General features: G+C 42.2%; 1 protein-coding gene across 1 annotated transcript; it reads left to right on the top strand.

The window, feature by feature from the left end:
* The first annotated feature begins 1,027 nt into the window (after positions 1 to 1,027).
* On the top strand, positions 1,028 to 14,085 carry PARL (presenilin associated rhomboid like). The gene is made up of 10 exons (XM_071437110.1): positions 1,028 to 1,138; positions 1,231 to 1,429; positions 2,110 to 2,250; positions 4,802 to 4,850; positions 6,189 to 6,284; positions 7,653 to 7,802; positions 8,162 to 8,232; positions 9,599 to 9,700; positions 11,517 to 11,614; positions 13,414 to 14,085. The coding sequence occupies exons 1-10, from the start codon at positions 1,050 to 1,052 to the stop codon at positions 13,526 to 13,528; spliced, it is 1,110 nt and encodes a 369-aa protein (XP_071293211.1). The 5' UTR covers positions 1,028 to 1,049; the 3' UTR covers positions 13,529 to 14,085.
* The last annotated feature ends 2,259 nt before the right edge of the window (positions 14,086 to 16,344 follow it).

The raw sequence follows: 16,344 nt of genomic DNA, 5'->3' as shown, positions 1-16,344 counted from the left end.
AATCACCAGCTGTGTGAGGCTTAAAACGGGAAAGTGCTGGATTCTGCACCTGGGATGGGACAACCCCAATGTATATATTTGTACCTACAAACTGGGGAACAAGACCCTGGAAAGCAGTGTCACAGAAAGGGATCTGGGGCTCCTGGTCAGTGGCAAGTTGAATATGAATCAGCAGTGCCCTGGCAACCACGGAGGGCCAACTGTGTCCTGGGGGTCAGCAGGCAGAGCATCACCATTGGTGCGGATTGTTCTGGTCTGCTCTGCTCAGACTGCCTCACCTCGAGTCCTGAGGGGTTTTGGGCACCACAATATTAAAATGATATTAAGCTACTCCAGAGTGTCCACAGGAGGGCCACAAGGATGGAGAAGAGCCTTGAGAAGCCATATGAGAAGAGGCTGAGGACACTTGGTCTGTTCAGCCTGGAGGAGACCTCATGGCAACTTCCTCGTGAGGGGAAGAGGACGGGCAGGCACTGAGTGGTGACTGGTGACAGGACCCGAGGGAATGGCCTGAAATTGTGTCAGGGCAGGTTTAGGTTGGCTATTAGAGAGAAAGGTTCTTCATTCAGAGGGTGGCTGGGCACTGGAATAGGCTCCCCAAGGAAGCGGCCACATAACCACGCCTGACAGAGTTCAAGGAGCGTTTGGACAACACTCAGGGGTACACGGTGGGATTCTTAGGGATGGTCCTGTGCGGAGCCAGCAGTTGGACTCGATGATCCTTGTGGGTCCCGTCCAACACAGCATATTTGATTCTGTGAAACCTCGGCACCCCCGGCCTCACGGGCTAGCCCTGCCCACCAAGGGGGCCGCGGCGGTGAAGGCGCTGCCACGCTCATCATGGCGGCGGAGCAGGCACCACCCACCCGACATGGCGGCCCCGAGGAGGCTCCGACCCGGCGGCGCTGCCCGCCGAGCCCCGGCGGCGGCACCGGGAGCTGTACGAGCACCCATCCACCTGCCGTGCGGAGCGGCCCAGAAGCCGCGGGGAGCCGCGCCCGCCCTTTGCCATGCGGTGACCCAGCGGCTCGCCCGCCATCGGCGGGAAGATGTCGCCCGGTTGCCCCGGAAGCGCTCGGGCAGGCGCCAACATGGCGTGGCGGTGCTGGGCCCGCGCCGGGGGTCCGCGCCCGCACAGGTGCCGCCGGCACGGCAAGGGACAGGGAGGGTCAGGGAGGGCACAGGCGGTTTGGGCGGGCGGTGCTGACGGTTCCCATGTTTCCCCCGCAGGCTGGCGCTGCTGCTGCTGCAGCCGCGGCGGGGTTTCCGCCGGGCGCGGCCGCGGCCCGAGGAGCCCCCGGCAGCCGCCGCCGAGGCGCGGCCCGGCCCGCCGCTGCCCCGCCGCAGCCTCTGCCCGCCGTCACCCACCGCCGCCGCCGGCCGCCCCTCGCCGCGCCGCCTGGTGAAGCCGCTCCTGTTCGCCGTAGGGGTAAGTGGCTCCTGGGCCGGGTGCTGTGCACGGCTGCGGAGAGCGGGTCGGTAAGGAGCATATTCCATCTGTCTCAGGGGAATGCTTCCCCCCTGGGCTTCGCTTCTTAGTCCCTCAAAGTTAGCGCAAGATTCTTGGCCGAATACTGTAGCGTTATAATGAACTAATACAAAGTAACTTCAGCTAAATCAATGGAAATACCGTAAAGGTATCCCAGTTTCATTCCATTTCGGTGAACTTAGTAATTTCATTGACCAGTTTTGTTTGTGAGCGTTTTTGATAAAGCATCATCTCATGACACTGAACATCCAGTAAACCTGAGGAAATGGCCTGAAGATGCACAAGGAGAGATTTAGATTAGATGTTAGGGGACAAAAAAATCCAACAAAACAACAGAAGGGGACGCAAAGCTTTGAAACAGGCTGCCGAGAGCAGTGGTGGAGTCCCCATCCCTGAAAGTGTTTAAAAAACACGTGGATGTACTCGAGGACATGGTGAACTCAGTGGTGGTGCTGACATTTGGACTCATGCTCTTCAAGGTGTTTTCCAGCCTTAAGGGCTGTGCCGTGCTGTGAGTCCCGTGGTGCCGCAGGTCCCGTTGCCGTGCTGGGGGTGCGGCATTGCCCGGGGTGCCCCGGCCGGGCCTGGGGCGGGCACTGAGCCTTGTCCGGTATCCCCAGTTCACAGGCTCGGCCTTCGGCTCCGCCGCCATCTGGCAGTATGAGTCGCTCAAGTCGCGCGTCCAGACCTACTTTGAGGAGGCTCGAGCGGACTGGATGGATAAAATGCGGCCGCAGAAGAGAGGCGACTTCAGAAAGCAGGTACGCAGAGCCGGGATGCTCGCACAGGGGTGGAGCCCTGCGAGGCACAGCTTCAGCTCTCCTCCGGTGTGAGCATCGTCTGTACAACACGTACTTGCCCTGCCTTTTCTGATTTGGAACTTGCAGAAATATTGACTTCTCAAAAAATTACAGTGGATAAGTTGACGTGCAAGGAAAACTGATAGAATTAGTTCTAGAAAACTGTAACTCAATATCACTGTGAAGGTTATAGTGGAAAAATGGAGAAAAATACCATCTTCACCCAGAACTGCAGGAAGGAGAGGTCAGTAGTAGGAATTTGTTCATCTAAACTAGGTACCGTTTGCTTTTCCTCCATAAAAAACCCTCCAACAAATGTTCTTGCTTCATCTTAAGTGCTCTCAAAAGTGAACATGAATTCTCAGAGGACAGAACTAGATTAAATTCTCAGTCTTATGCTTAAGGCTTTTCAGTTCTCTGCCTTCTGAAATGCATATTTTCAGCCTTTAAACCCTTAAAAATACAAGGTTTTAGAGGGCTTTTTTACTTTAAGAGCTGACATTTCCACACAAATACTTTTAAGTTTGGGCAGCAAGAACAAAATAACTGCTGCAAGATTTGTCATAAATTTAGTTGGCATCCCAAAAATATCAGTCATTTATACTGATATTTATACTTTATCAGTATAAATATGATTTATACTGATAAAGTATACTTAATTAAAAGTATACTTTTAATTAAGTATACTTTAACCTAACCTAAACATTCATGTATGTTTGCATTTGTTTCAAGGTTACTACTGGCTTGTGATAGGCCAGGCTTGGTACTCGTTCAGGTCTCCTGGTCTAAGGGAAGTAGGGCTGAGCATGGAGCTGGAGAGGCTCGGGGTCCTGGGACACACAGGAGCTGATTTTCTGATGTGCATGGTGCACACCAGCACTGCTGTGGAAATGGGCATGTGGGATAACCCTGGTGGGCAGCAGAGCTCCATGGGGCTCCTTGCTCATGGCCCCCACAAACCCCCAGTGGGCTGGGAGAGGAAGAAAAGCAAGAAAACTTTTGGGGGTAAAGATAAAACAATCACCAAAAAATTGTTTAGTAAGTATGAGAAGAGAGAAGAAAACAAGTGATGCATAGGTAGTCACTCACAATCTCCTGTGGAAAGACCAGTGCCCAACCAGTTCATGAGAAAAATATGTTAAAGCTCCTGAAATCCCCTCTTTTGGGGGGATGCCTTTATTTGGTGGGAATATCTCTGGTTAGTTCAGATCACCTGCTTGGTTGTGTCCCCTTCCAGCTTGTTGCAACCTGCAGCTGCAGAGTGAGAAATGCAGAAGATCTTGATGTTGTGCAAATGTTGTGCTGATGATGTTCTACATTCACCAGAATGTAGAACATTAGTGTGTTCCCAGTACTGTCTTGGTCAAAAATCCAAACCACAGAACCATGTATAAGCTGCTAGAAAGAAAATTACCTTTATCCCAGCAGACTTTCAAGCTTGGTGTATATGAACTGCAGGGGAGATTATGATCAGCACTTAATATTTTAAAATAATTATGTCTTTACACTTTTGTTTTCCTTCAAAATCTGAAGGGGAAGATCTGGTGATTAGCTATCCAAAAAAGAAAACTAAACTGCACTGTTGTTAATAGGCTTAAACTCCCAATCCCCATCTTCAACGGGTAAGTTCTATTTCTAAGAGTTCAGGATTCCCCCGTTGTTTCTGAGGGCATATAATCCTTGTATTTTAGAAAAATCATATCTGTTCTGTGTTCTTATACTGGAGACTATCCTCTGCCAGATAATTAAACAAAAAATGCAATGAAGTTGTTACTTTGATATCAAGCAGTGAATACTTTCTTTTGTACATCATTACATCCCCTGCCTCCAACCTGCAGATAATTTTTATGACATTGTCCCCATCAATATGGTTGGAAGGTCATTGAGGTAGCAACAAAATATATGTCCAAAATGATTACAAAAGCTGAGGAAGGGAAAGGGGGGTGCAATTTGTCTGTGGGCTGACTGCACTCAAAATAAACTTTTTCAGGGGTTTTAAACTTGGAGGAGGGCTGGGTGAACTGGACGCAAGGGGGAATGGATTCCACATCTTGTGAGCCACCTCTGCAAAAGTGATCCTGGCACAAAAGTGGAATCACTCAAAGGTGGGTGGTGTGATGTTAGACAGCATTAGGGTGAGGCTTAGTCGAGGCAGGATTTATGCTAACTTTGGCTAATCTGCTAAGTCAGCATTATGGGCTAGATCTTTGTTTAATGCAAGCAGGGTAAACCCACTGGAGTTGTGCAGAAGGATATAACCCCATTCTTTTTGGAGCACCTCTTCATCCATATTGGGGTATTTCATGAAAAGGAGGGTAGATAGCTTTTCTTCAGTAAGGAAATGTCAACTTGAAAAGCTAAAGCAATCAGAAGTAAAAAAAATTGAAACCAATTTACTTCACAGATTTCAAACAAACGCTTTCCATTCTTAAAAATGTATAAGCTTTACCTGGCTGTTTTTGAAATTGCAAGTGCTTTATGGTGGCATTGATGGACCACAATTCTGTTCCAGGTTAACAGCTGGTGGAATAGCCTGACTGAGGGTCAGCGGACTGTGACAGGTTTGTGTTAGCTTACAAGTATTAGACATTCACAGGAAGAGAAATATGGCAAACAGGTACAGTATATTAAAACAGATGGCTTTCATACCTTGTTTAGGTTGTTGGGCACAAAGCATGTGGAAATTTACACCTGCACATACACTATTTCTGCTACCACTCCTTCTTACAAACTATTTTTTCTATGCCTTAAAAAAGTTCCTGTGTGAGAGAGTGTGGAGGATTAAGTAGAATCCTCCCCCAGCAATATTTTGCTCACGAATTATGAAAAACAGCAAATGCTTTTAGAAGAAATAGGTGGATATATTCCACTGAAATGTGGGAATTAAAAATTCCCCAATAGTTACATATTTGCAGTATGACATATGAAAAGTAGCAAAAAATTAGCCTTTGAGCCTTCCTTTGGTTATAATGTAGTTTTGATTGGTTAGCCTAATGCCAAATTCCTGAGATAAATGTAATGTGTGAAACAGAATTGATGAGAGCTTGATTCAAATCCAATAGCTGAGCCCTATCTCCTGCTATATATTCTACATTAACCTGCTAATACTGAATCTGTATTAGCAGGTTGTTAGTGTAAGGTTACTTAAATGCCATTTAAGTTGTTTCACCTTTCATGTTTCCAGGTATTATAAAACATTTTAAATACCTAAATGTTTGGACAGAAATAGAGAAGGCACTTTAAACAAGAAATAATACATTTTCATTATGTTTCCAATAATTTACACTCCTATTCAAAGTAAAGTAAGATAGCAATAACATCTGTGAAGTAAAAAGCTGTGTGTTTGCTGTCTCCCAAAGGTCACAAAGCCAATTCAACTTTGCAGTTTTCTTAAAGCCAAGCCCCCTCCAGAAATGGACAGGATATGTACTGTGTATTTGTATGGTTCCCCCAGTGTTCTCCTCTTGTGCAGTTAAATGCAACTGTGCAGTAGATCAGTGGCATTTGGAAATAAATAGCAAGAGGGGCAGGAAATGGGACCTCTTAGCTGGCTCCTTTTTCATTGATTCTGCAATAGAATATAGCAGTTTGAAACCATAGCTTGAACCTTCCCAGCACAGATCTTTGTGGACTGTTGGATTCATTACACTGTGTGTTAGAACAGTTGCAATTAAATGTCATATTTCTGAAAGACTTCCACTATATAAATGTAGCTTTCAATGTTTTTCATTGCTTTTTCTAAACTGTGTACAAAGTAAGAAGTGGATATTGCTTTTAATGGAATTGTGAAGAAAAAGGACAATTCTACAAGCTGTCTTTTTAAATACTTGCTTTCAGTAAGCATTATGGTGTATTACATTGGTAATTTGCTTTTATACTTTCTTTTCCCCTCTTGATAGGTATCATAGCTGCAAATGTCTTTGTGTTCTGTTTGTGGAGACTGCCTGGCATGCGACGGTTTATGTTTACATATTTCACCTCCAATCCATCCTCCAGTAAGTGAACAATAATTTGGGTGCCTTTCCTACACAGAGATGTAACAGAACCTCTGATGATACTGCAGAAGGCTCAGGTGGCACGTGGCTTACTGAGAGCTCCATCACCCACAAGCAATCTCAGTCCTGCTCAAACACATTATTCCATCCAGGCAGGAAATGGTTTGAGGGGAACAATGTCAGGAGTAATGATCTGATTTTTTAAAACAAGCACAACTGGTGCTTTTCTAAATATTGTAACATCAGAACTGTTGCCTGCTCTCTGGCCTTTTCCTGCATGCAGTGGGATGCAGCTCCTGCCTGAATAAAGGTGAGAGGTGCTTCTCCCAGTGACATCAGCCAAACTGTTTTCTTGGACAGAGTGCAAATCAAGCCACTCAGTGAAGGAGGAAAATAAGCTGTACTACATAATGCCATTCATAAACTAGACTCAAATGTGATTATTTCCCCCCTTTAATGTTCTGTGGGATGCAGACAGAACCATCATCAGTCATGTGCACGCATGCTTTCATCAGTAGACAAGGATTAGTCTGTAGGTTGTGTACAGAGTCCTTGCTTCAAAGCTGTGCTTTCAGTCACATTAGGAAAACCCAAACAAACCCAAGCACCAACTTGGCTTTCACTGTGTGTGAAATGTGCTGAAGATATTAACCTAGGAAAAAAAATAGTAATATTTAATGGCAGAAAAATGGAGTTTCATTTCTGCAGCAGAGAAAAGAATTAAAAGGACAAGGAGACAAACATGTTTGGAAGGTACTTCCTGCTACATCTTAATTTCTGCTGAAAAGGTGGAAACTCGGCCAGTTCCCCCACACACTCCAAAGCTAAAGATATCTGCTACCCAGATCTGAGCATGTCACCCCAAACACTCCTGTTTTAAATAATGTTGACCTTCAAACCTGCTAATTGGCTTGTTTGCATTTTCAAGGCTGCTGTTTCAGTGAGGAGAGCTGGTAGCTTTTTCAAAGAGGAAAACTGTTTTATCTCTGAGTTCATCTTTGTTGCAAATTCATTTCATATGGCTGCTCATGTATTAAAAATCCTTCACCGTATATATAAATAAATGAAATACCTTTTTTCTTTTTCAAAGCATAGGACATAGGTCATAATGTTTTCTATGAAACAATCCCAATAGGTAACTAAGATTATTATTACAACTTGCAGATCTTTGGGGTATATGTTCTTCCTTTGCAAAAGGCATTGCTTGGAATTTGAAATTTGTTCCATTGCTGGGTTTACTTCCTAGCTTGTATTTGAGATTCTAGGCATAATTATCCTATAGTGTCTCTTGATAGATTTCTAGTCTACATGATGTGTAAGTTGAAGCAAATTAAATGACTTCATGTGCATTGCTTTTCTCTTTTGTAGGAGCCCTGTGTTCTCCCATGCTGCTCTCTACGTTTAGTCACTTCTCTCTCTTCCACATGGCAGCAAATATGTATGTTCTATGGAGCTTTTCCAGCAGCATTGTCTCTCTTCTGGGATGTGAGCAGTTCATTGCAGTGTATCTTTCTGCTGGTAATGTTAAATATATATATTTACAACACTTAAAAAATATAAATATGTATTCATACAAGTAAAATGTGTGCTTGGTTAATAGATATATGATGACAGATGGCCATTGTTCAGTCCCACACATTGCTTTATACTAAAGGCAGTACTACTTTGCTGTCATACAGATTTTTGGTGGGTTTAAGATACTGGGCTTTGAAATATAAAACTGTATCTGGTTTTAATTCCTGCTTTACTACCTAAATAAAACAGCTGTTAATACAGTCTCTTGGAATTTTTGTGACAAGAGATGACAGTTAATTTGTACTTTCTGATGCTGGTCTGCCTTACTGCCATGATTTCCAGCAGTAATTTCTCTTTTTCAGGGGTTATCTCCACTTTTGTCAGTTACGTCGCTAAAATGGCCACAGGAAGGTTTGAACCATCCCTTGGAGCTGTAAGTATCTTGGAATATGAGAGACTGATCATGATCTTTGAAGCCAATTTGAAAGCCTGCTCTATTCTTTCACCTCTTTAAAAGCCAAGAGTCCATTTGGGGTAATGGAAACTAGAGAGGTTTATCACAATCAAGTAACCAGGTACAAACTGGTTCTCCTGAACTGGTTCTCCTGTGCCACAACTTGCCTGTTCTTCAGATATGTTCCCTCTGCTGCAGCTCTGCCCAGAACTAACACCACTTAGTGCTGAGGGTTGTAAGTGAGTCCTGAACAGCAGGAGCTCTTGTCCCTGAGCAGATCAGTTATGTAACTTTTTATTGCAAAAATGGTATTTCGTAATTGTGTAGCAGTCTTCTCTAATTAAAAATAGAATACTTTGGAAAGAGATAATGTAATCAGACAATCAAACTCAGCATGTGATCCCAGTGGAAGTTGTAGGGCATGCTGTGCAGGAAGGGCAGCACTCCTGCCAAAAATCTCACACGATGAACAATATGAGGCAGGCTGAGGAGCTTCTGTAGCTGCCAGTTCTTTCCAAGTGTTTTTAGTAGTAGAATGTTTTAAAACACTTACCTTGCATTTGAGGTTAACCTAGGCATTTGCCAGGTTTTAAAGGCTTAACTTACTAAACTGAATAATTTTGATAAAAGCCCAAAGTAAGATTCTCATTATTCTGTTAGAATGAAAAAAACTCTTTAGCTGTGCTGAAGTTAGAACTTCTGCAAATGCTGTATGTGTATTGTCCCTTTGTCTTATGAATGAATTATATCTGGAGCAAATTACTTTCCCTTAGTCTTACTGATCTGAGCTTACTGAAATTACCACACATTGCATTGGTTTACTGCATTCAGAGCTTTTCCATTGAGATTATTTCAGGGATACAAAACCCCATGGTCAATTTAGTACAGTCCAGGGAATTACTTGTTTCATTGACTAAAGGTTTTTGTTCCTGTCCATCTCTTATTTTTATTGGTTTTTTACAAGCTTCAGAATGATTTTGCTTCATCAGATGTGTCTATGCTTGATTAATAAATTTTAGATTTCTAGGGTTTACTTGGGAAACAGAACATTTCCAGAAATCATCATCTTAAATTTAGGAGTGGGTGTTTCTTAATTATGTTAGAGGATTTGAAGGATGTTTTTCGCCAGTATTTAAAATTCCAGATATTGAAATAAATAGTGGTGTGTTGTTTTATTTTTATTTGGAACTTTTCTGTGGTGACAAAAGATGACATACTTTGAGTTTTACCACAGGGCTGCATTTGAAAATAAAAGCTAAAAGGAAAACAGGTTCACATGCAGAAAAATATATTATCCCTTATGTAACATCTTAGCTTGCTTTGATGTATTTTCCTGTGTTTCCAGTCAGGAGCTATAATGACTGTCCTTGCAGCCGTGTGTACGAAGATGCCAGAGGCAAAGCTGGCCATCATACTTCTTCCAATGTTCACATTTACAGCAGGAAGTGTAAGTGCCTTTGAACTTCAAAGAAATGCTACTCTTAAAACATTTTCCCCCTGCCGCTTCAGTATCTGACCATGTGTCCTCTTCCTCTGTGTTTCTAAGCTGTTAAATTTATTTTAAAAGAGAAGAGGGGTCATAGAAGTCACAGGGATCAATTCAGAATTGGTGCAGCCTAGCAGAGTCATTACAGCGGAGTGTGGTGAATTCAGAATTATCCTAAATTCCATCCTCCATGGGTCTGTTTCAGATCTAATCCCAAGAAGTGAAAGAAGCTGGGAGGGAGTCAGGTTCACCTGTCTGAGGAACCTACATACACCCTACATACACATCCTCTTCTTTCTGATGGGTGATGTTTTTATAGCAGCACTTGAAACAGGCTGCTGTAAAACTGGTATGTGGTCTTTAAATTAAAAATTATCAAGATGGGAAACACAGAATTTTGCTTCTTGAGATTATATTCCAGCCCTGGAGGAACATTTGTCTTCCCATATCATCTTTTGATACTTTCAGGAACACATTTGGAATTAGAAGTAGGCTACTAAGACTTGTCTTTGTGTGTAGTACTAGGACTCCTATTTTTTCTGTTTCATGAAGTTGTTTTATGCACATCCACTGCCACATTTAAGAAAAGCTTCTCATGTATATCTCAACTTGCTTTAATAAGTTAATCATGTTTGGGCCACTACTTAAAGGTGTTTTACTGCTTAAAGCAGTTAAGCCAGGTCATTCCAAGATCATGAGATTTAATACTCTTTGTAAGTGAAGCTTATAGATTTGAACAAACATTCTTAGATGTAGCTTTCATGTTTTTCTTGCACTTCTGCTTGGGCTGACCTGGGGATTTTGCATGCTACCCTTTAACTGCATCTTTCTTTAAAAGGTGGCCAGGGTGGAAATATAGGCAGAGCTACAGAGAGCACTGCCATGAGCAAGTGCTCTCTGCAAAACAAGATTAATATCAGCTATTGCAGTAGAAGCATTGGAATGATTTTGGCCCAACTACAAAATTGTATAATTGTTTATCTAAACTTTACAGAGTTCTTTAATCTGCCTTACCTGTACTGTGATGAGCTTTCAAATGAAACAAGCCAGTGTAGCAATGGAGCTTCTATTCTAACCCCTAGGCTTAAGGAAAGAAATCCTGCCTAAAGTACCATTTCATCCTTGCATTAAATCTGTCAGTCTTTATGAAATGAGGCATTTAGTAAAATGTTGTCTGTGGACAGTTATGGTGCCTTGTGTCTCCTGAAGATGGTACACCAGCAGCTCATGCTGCTCTGCTGTGGAGTTGTTCACTGCAATCCTGATTTTCTGCCTTCCAACAGATGTTCATATCAGATAAGATAACAGGAATGCTGCCCCCTGTGTTCCATCCACTAGAGAGTTGTGTTCAGGAGCACAGATGCACATAAATCTAAGCTACATCAGAATTAGAGAATGAGAATATTGCAATTACATATTTTGTGGTGTCTTTTATAGCATGTACTCTTTCAAGTAATTTTTGTTTCCTCCTGACCTTAGTTTGGAATGTATTTGTAGCTTTAGAAATGAAGATTGGAAGAGACTGAGTGTTCAAAAAGGACACATTCCCACCCTGCATTATTCTGTAGCTGCTCACATCTGTATTTTGACAGCACAATACAGTTGGAGACTGAGTCTCTTGTTTTAAAACAACTTTTTTACAGTAATTTCTTTGATATAAAATCTATAGGATGTTTTTGATTCCAAATTCTTGCTCTGTGCTAGAATAGAAAACTGTTATCATTGGCCATTTTGTGCTGTGACTGATCCTGTCCATTCCATGTTCTCTCATTTCTAGGCTTTAAAAGCCATAATTGCATTTGACACTGCAGGGCTTGTTTTAGGCTGGAGACTTTTTGACCATGCTGCACACCTTGGGGGAGCTCTCTTTGGAATGTAAGTCTGTATTTACTAACTCTGTTTTGTATTTAATTTAATCCTGTATTTTTCTCTCTTCCTATATTGCTGAAGTGTGGGTTTTTTTCTGTAAAGTTGTCTTAACTAGCAATGAGTACAACTCACTGTTACCCTTCTAGTGCTGTAAATTTTTGTGGAAAACATTGTTAACTGATGAGCTTCAAGAATTGAACTGAGCTGCCATAGAATCATGGATTAAATGTCAGGTGGCCCTGTAACCTGGGCTGGCTGTTTCTGTCCTGCACTTGCCAGCACATTGAAGAGAGTCACAGGGCAGAAAAGATTCCCAGAAAACACAGAATAGACAAATTAAAATAACTTTAAAGAGCTAAAAAAATGTCTTTGTATCAGTGTTTTTCCTCTAATTGCAAATATACAGAGAGCTACAGAGTTAATTAAAGCTCTGGCCAGATTCCTTTGAGCAGCCTCTACTGCAGTTTTCTCAGTGTTGCTGTATTGCCTTTGTGGGGACAAATTAGTAAATTAGTTCTTCCTAATTAGTAAGAACTACTAGAAACAAGTTTGTAGGAAACAGTTCTGTATTGTTCCATGTTTGAACTACGTTGAATTTTTCCCCTTCTACCCAATTGCAGACCTATTGCTAAGTGCATTTTTTAATATTTTATGTAGGCATTTGAAAAGGCTGCCTGAGATTTCACTAGGCCAGACTTAAAGGCAAACTAGCTTGTAGACCAAATAGTTCCCTGTTTCTTGGCTTTGGTGTCAGTAAGCTGTGTGCTGTACAGCCTCCTTTTCTCCCTGTCTCTGGTATCACAAATGCATCTGATGTAGTCTTGCTGATTCAGAACTGCTTTCTGTCCTGATGGGTCTGAATCAGCTTGTTCATTGTGAGGAAGAACAGTCTGCATTGCTAAGGCACATTCACATATTAAAAGAAGATAGCAGTTGCAGTAAAAATGGTCTGGAGTTGGCAAGTTTCTTGCTTTCCTCACCTACGTATTTTTACCTATTTGTTCTGCTCAGTGATGATTTTGATCACTTCATCCTAAAAGAGAAAGGGCCTTCACTTATTTAGGACCTATGTTGAATGGCCAAAGTATTTTCTATACATTGCCTCCCACTTTAGAAAGCAGCTGTCTGATTTAAAGGGAGGGCCAGTTCACTGGCTCCTGGCTCACAGAAAAGTGCTTTTGTTCCTCAGGATTCACGTGTGGAGTTGGGCTTGGGAGAGAACCTTCAACCTATTTCCATGTGGTTGCTTCCCCTCATGCCTCTCCTCCATAACCTCCATTGCTAATCACTTATCTTGATATTCATGTATTAGCATATGTAATTGTCTGTGAATATAAACAAAGCTAGAACACTTTGATAGATTAATCTTTAGGTGCAAATAGAAGAAAATTCATTTTGAATGGAATGTGGTTGTTCTTTATGGGGCAGTTGTATTTATATAGGAGAAGAAAGAACACTTTTCCTTGGTATTGTCAGTAAGGATCAGCACAAGCAACACAACTGTTTTAACAGTCTTTTATATGGAGATATTTTTTATGCCTTTCTAAGTGGAAATCACAACAGCTTGAAATTAAAGGCAGGGAAACTGTTCGTTCTCAGGACTGAGACAAATAAGAACAACAAAGTTAACTGTTTGCAGTCAAGAGAATGAGTGGCTTACTGCTGTTTTCCAAGCATGTTATTGTTTGTGCCTTAGTTTATCTTGTCTCCTACACTGAGTATTTCCTTGCTTTCAGGCTCAGCCTGTTTTCCCTCAGGTGCAGAGGGATGTCACAGTTAACTTTAACTATGGCTTTCTTTCCCAGGTGGTATGTGACTTATGGCCACGAGCTCATATGGAAGAACAGAGAACCACTGGTGAAAGCTTGGCATGAAATGAGGACAAAGAACACAGGAAAGGGAGGAGGTGGAAGATCTTAACTGATTCTAATCCTAGAGATTCCTTGTGCCCAAGTGGTATCTTACTTGAAGACATGGGATTGAATTGGTTTTGAAGGTTTTTTTGCTACTCCACATGAAGCCTCTAAGGAGCTGAAGTTTCTAATGTAACAAAATTATGTTACAAAAATTCATACCCATAGAAAATGAACTCTTTCAAAGGTGGAACAATAAAGGTTTTTATCCTATTGCTTTCTGAAGTAACAGTCTGCATTACCTTTTTAAAGGTGGAATAAAACATGTTTTTCAATTAAGTGACCTAAATCTCTCTTAAAAAAATTAAAATGGGATGCAACTGGTTAATACTTAGGAAGATAAACATTTTCAGAACTGAGGAATTGAATGGATCACAGACCCCTAATGTCTGCCAGACAATACAAGGTGCTTTCCTAGAAGGGAAAGTGGAACTCAAGTAAGGCCGATATGGTGAAGTTCAGTGATTTTTGTTGTTGAAAATATTGGATGAAGTGAGGCAGTGGTCTTGTTTGATTTGAAACTTGAAATACATGAAGCAATACTGGATTGTTTGCCAAGGCTTATGTACTGGTTTGATGGTCCAGCTTTGTCACCTGTGGCTTATTCAACTTGTGGTTTTCATTTCTGTTGAGTTCCAGCAAGCTTTTAGATCTTATTAGATTTTACTACAATGATATATCCTTTTCATAATTACATGCAGGGGAAGAATGACATACTGTGTTTTTTGATATTCTACCATGACTTACACTCCTTTCTGTATTCTTTCACTACATTGATTTGGGGGTGGGGTAGAGGGGTACTCTTTAAGCTGTACTGTATTGTTAGTTTTCTTTAAGGTTTTTCTAAGAACTTTAAACCTGTAACATATGGTTCAGAATCTGCCAGTTTTAGAAAATAAGCAGCTTCAGCAAAAATAGATGAGGTGCCTGAGATCAGCAATGCTGTAAACAGATGTAACTGCTAAAGTAAACCTGAAGGTAGTACCACGACCAGTGTTCCTATTTACAAGTAAAAACTGGATTTGGGGTGTGCTGCTACTCTGTGCCTGTCATGCAGGGATGATACTGAGCCCATTGCCAGAGGCTGAGGAATCTGCCCAGACACAAGCTGGTGGGTTCAAGCCCTTAACTCTTTCCTGTCAGCTGAGTTAGTCCTTCCCCATGGACTGACCTGCCAAAGAACACGTTGCATTTGTAAGAAGCAACTTTGTAGGTTTTTTCACTTTATAGCAGTGCCTCACATAAAATAAATTTCTGTGGGGGAAGGGAATACATAATGCTAAGTGGCACCAGTTTTAATAAATGATGGAGTACAAAGTTGGTGTAAACTCCCTATCCCAGGCCAGTGCTTAATTTCTTTCTCTTCATTAGAAAAATGAGGCACTTGAGGATTTGTAACTCCATGTGCCTGGTGACGGTAACACTTAAAAATGAAGGAGCTGGAGTAGTTAATATTCCTCTGCTTTGCTCCTGGAGGTTTCTGGCTTTCAGTTTCCAGTCTATCACTTCCTCCCCTTCCCTGCTCTGTGCTGTGGTATTCTGGCCAAGCATGGCAGTTCCCCGAGCTTCAGGCACAGTGCAGCCCTGCCTGCAGCAGAGAGAGGGCAGCGGAACACGCAGCCAGAGCACAGCACAGGCACGGAGAATGCAGCAGCAGCAGCAGGTGATGGCCTCTGAACAGGCTTGTCCTAAGGGAGCATTTCATGCCAGAGAAGCTCAAAAGCTGTACCTCAGACTACTTCACATGCTGGCTTTGCATCTATTGTGTTTACTCCTTTTTTCTCCCTGTTTCTCTTCCTTGTGTCACCTCTTGTCCACTCAACAACTTACCCAGTCTCTTCAACAACGATCTATTTGCTGAAAGTTTTTCAGAGATCCTGGCTGAAAGCAGCAGGCAGTAATGCTGCAGGAAATAGTATGTATTAAACCTGAAGAACATTATATTTTACAGGCCTAGTAGGATAAGCCAAAGTTGCAATTAAATTCTTCAGCATAGCACCAGTATCTCCTGGCCCTGTATCATCTGCAGAGAGTGAAGTCCCACTTGTGCTGTGCTAGGCCTCCCTGCAGTGTGTTGCTGCACTCTTTCAGCTTGCAGGAAGGGACTCAAAGCACCTGAAACAAACATCCTGGAACTGCCACAGAGGTTTGGAAGTCACCAGCTTTCCAGCCAGTGGCTGTGGTTTGAGGGTCTCGTGCCTAAGCTTCACCTTAACTTTAGGCATAAGAGCACACGCCCTTCTAAAGGCTGTTCAGTATCTCAATTTTCCTCATTTATGGAGACCCTAGAGGTGTGTATCATATGTAAGGCTGTACAAAAATCTTCACCAAGCAGTGGGTTTCATGTCATTTTGTACCTAAGCCTTTCTGCAGCTTTTTCTGGGAAAGACAAACTATCTTTTCTGTCCAAAATGACTTTAAAACTGCAATAGGAAAACCAGTTCTCAAGTCACTGAGACAAGGAATGCCCTGAAATTACAACAGCTCACTAGAGTACATAAGAGACCTTTCTGGCAAGCAAATATGCACTTCTGGCAAAATGTGGCATCAGCACGTCAGCATCTCAGCATTTAGTCACACCTTTGACTGAAAAAGTAATTAGAAGAATGATAGAAAAAGCCCAAAATCCTAACCTAGAAGAAAACAAAAAGAACCAGTTACCTAAAACAAAACCAACCACATGGAAAGACTTTCCCCTCCCTTTTCAAAGAGATTATTGTGAATAAAAATACAATGTGGTGATTATGTGGACACTTGGCAGAGACAACAGCGAGTGTTTGTGTAGGAAAACAGCAATAAGTATAAAGTCATGGTTAATCATGT

Source organism: Agelaius tricolor, unplaced genomic scaffold (genome assembly GCF_023055355.1).
Source record: "Agelaius tricolor isolate 1412-34295 unplaced genomic scaffold, bAgeTri1.0.p SCAF_12, whole genome shotgun sequence".
Lineage (NCBI taxonomy): Eukaryota > Metazoa > Chordata > Aves > Passeriformes > Icteridae > Agelaius > Agelaius tricolor.
Note: the sequence above shows the minus strand (reverse complement) of the source record. Positions and strands in the feature narration are given on the sequence as shown.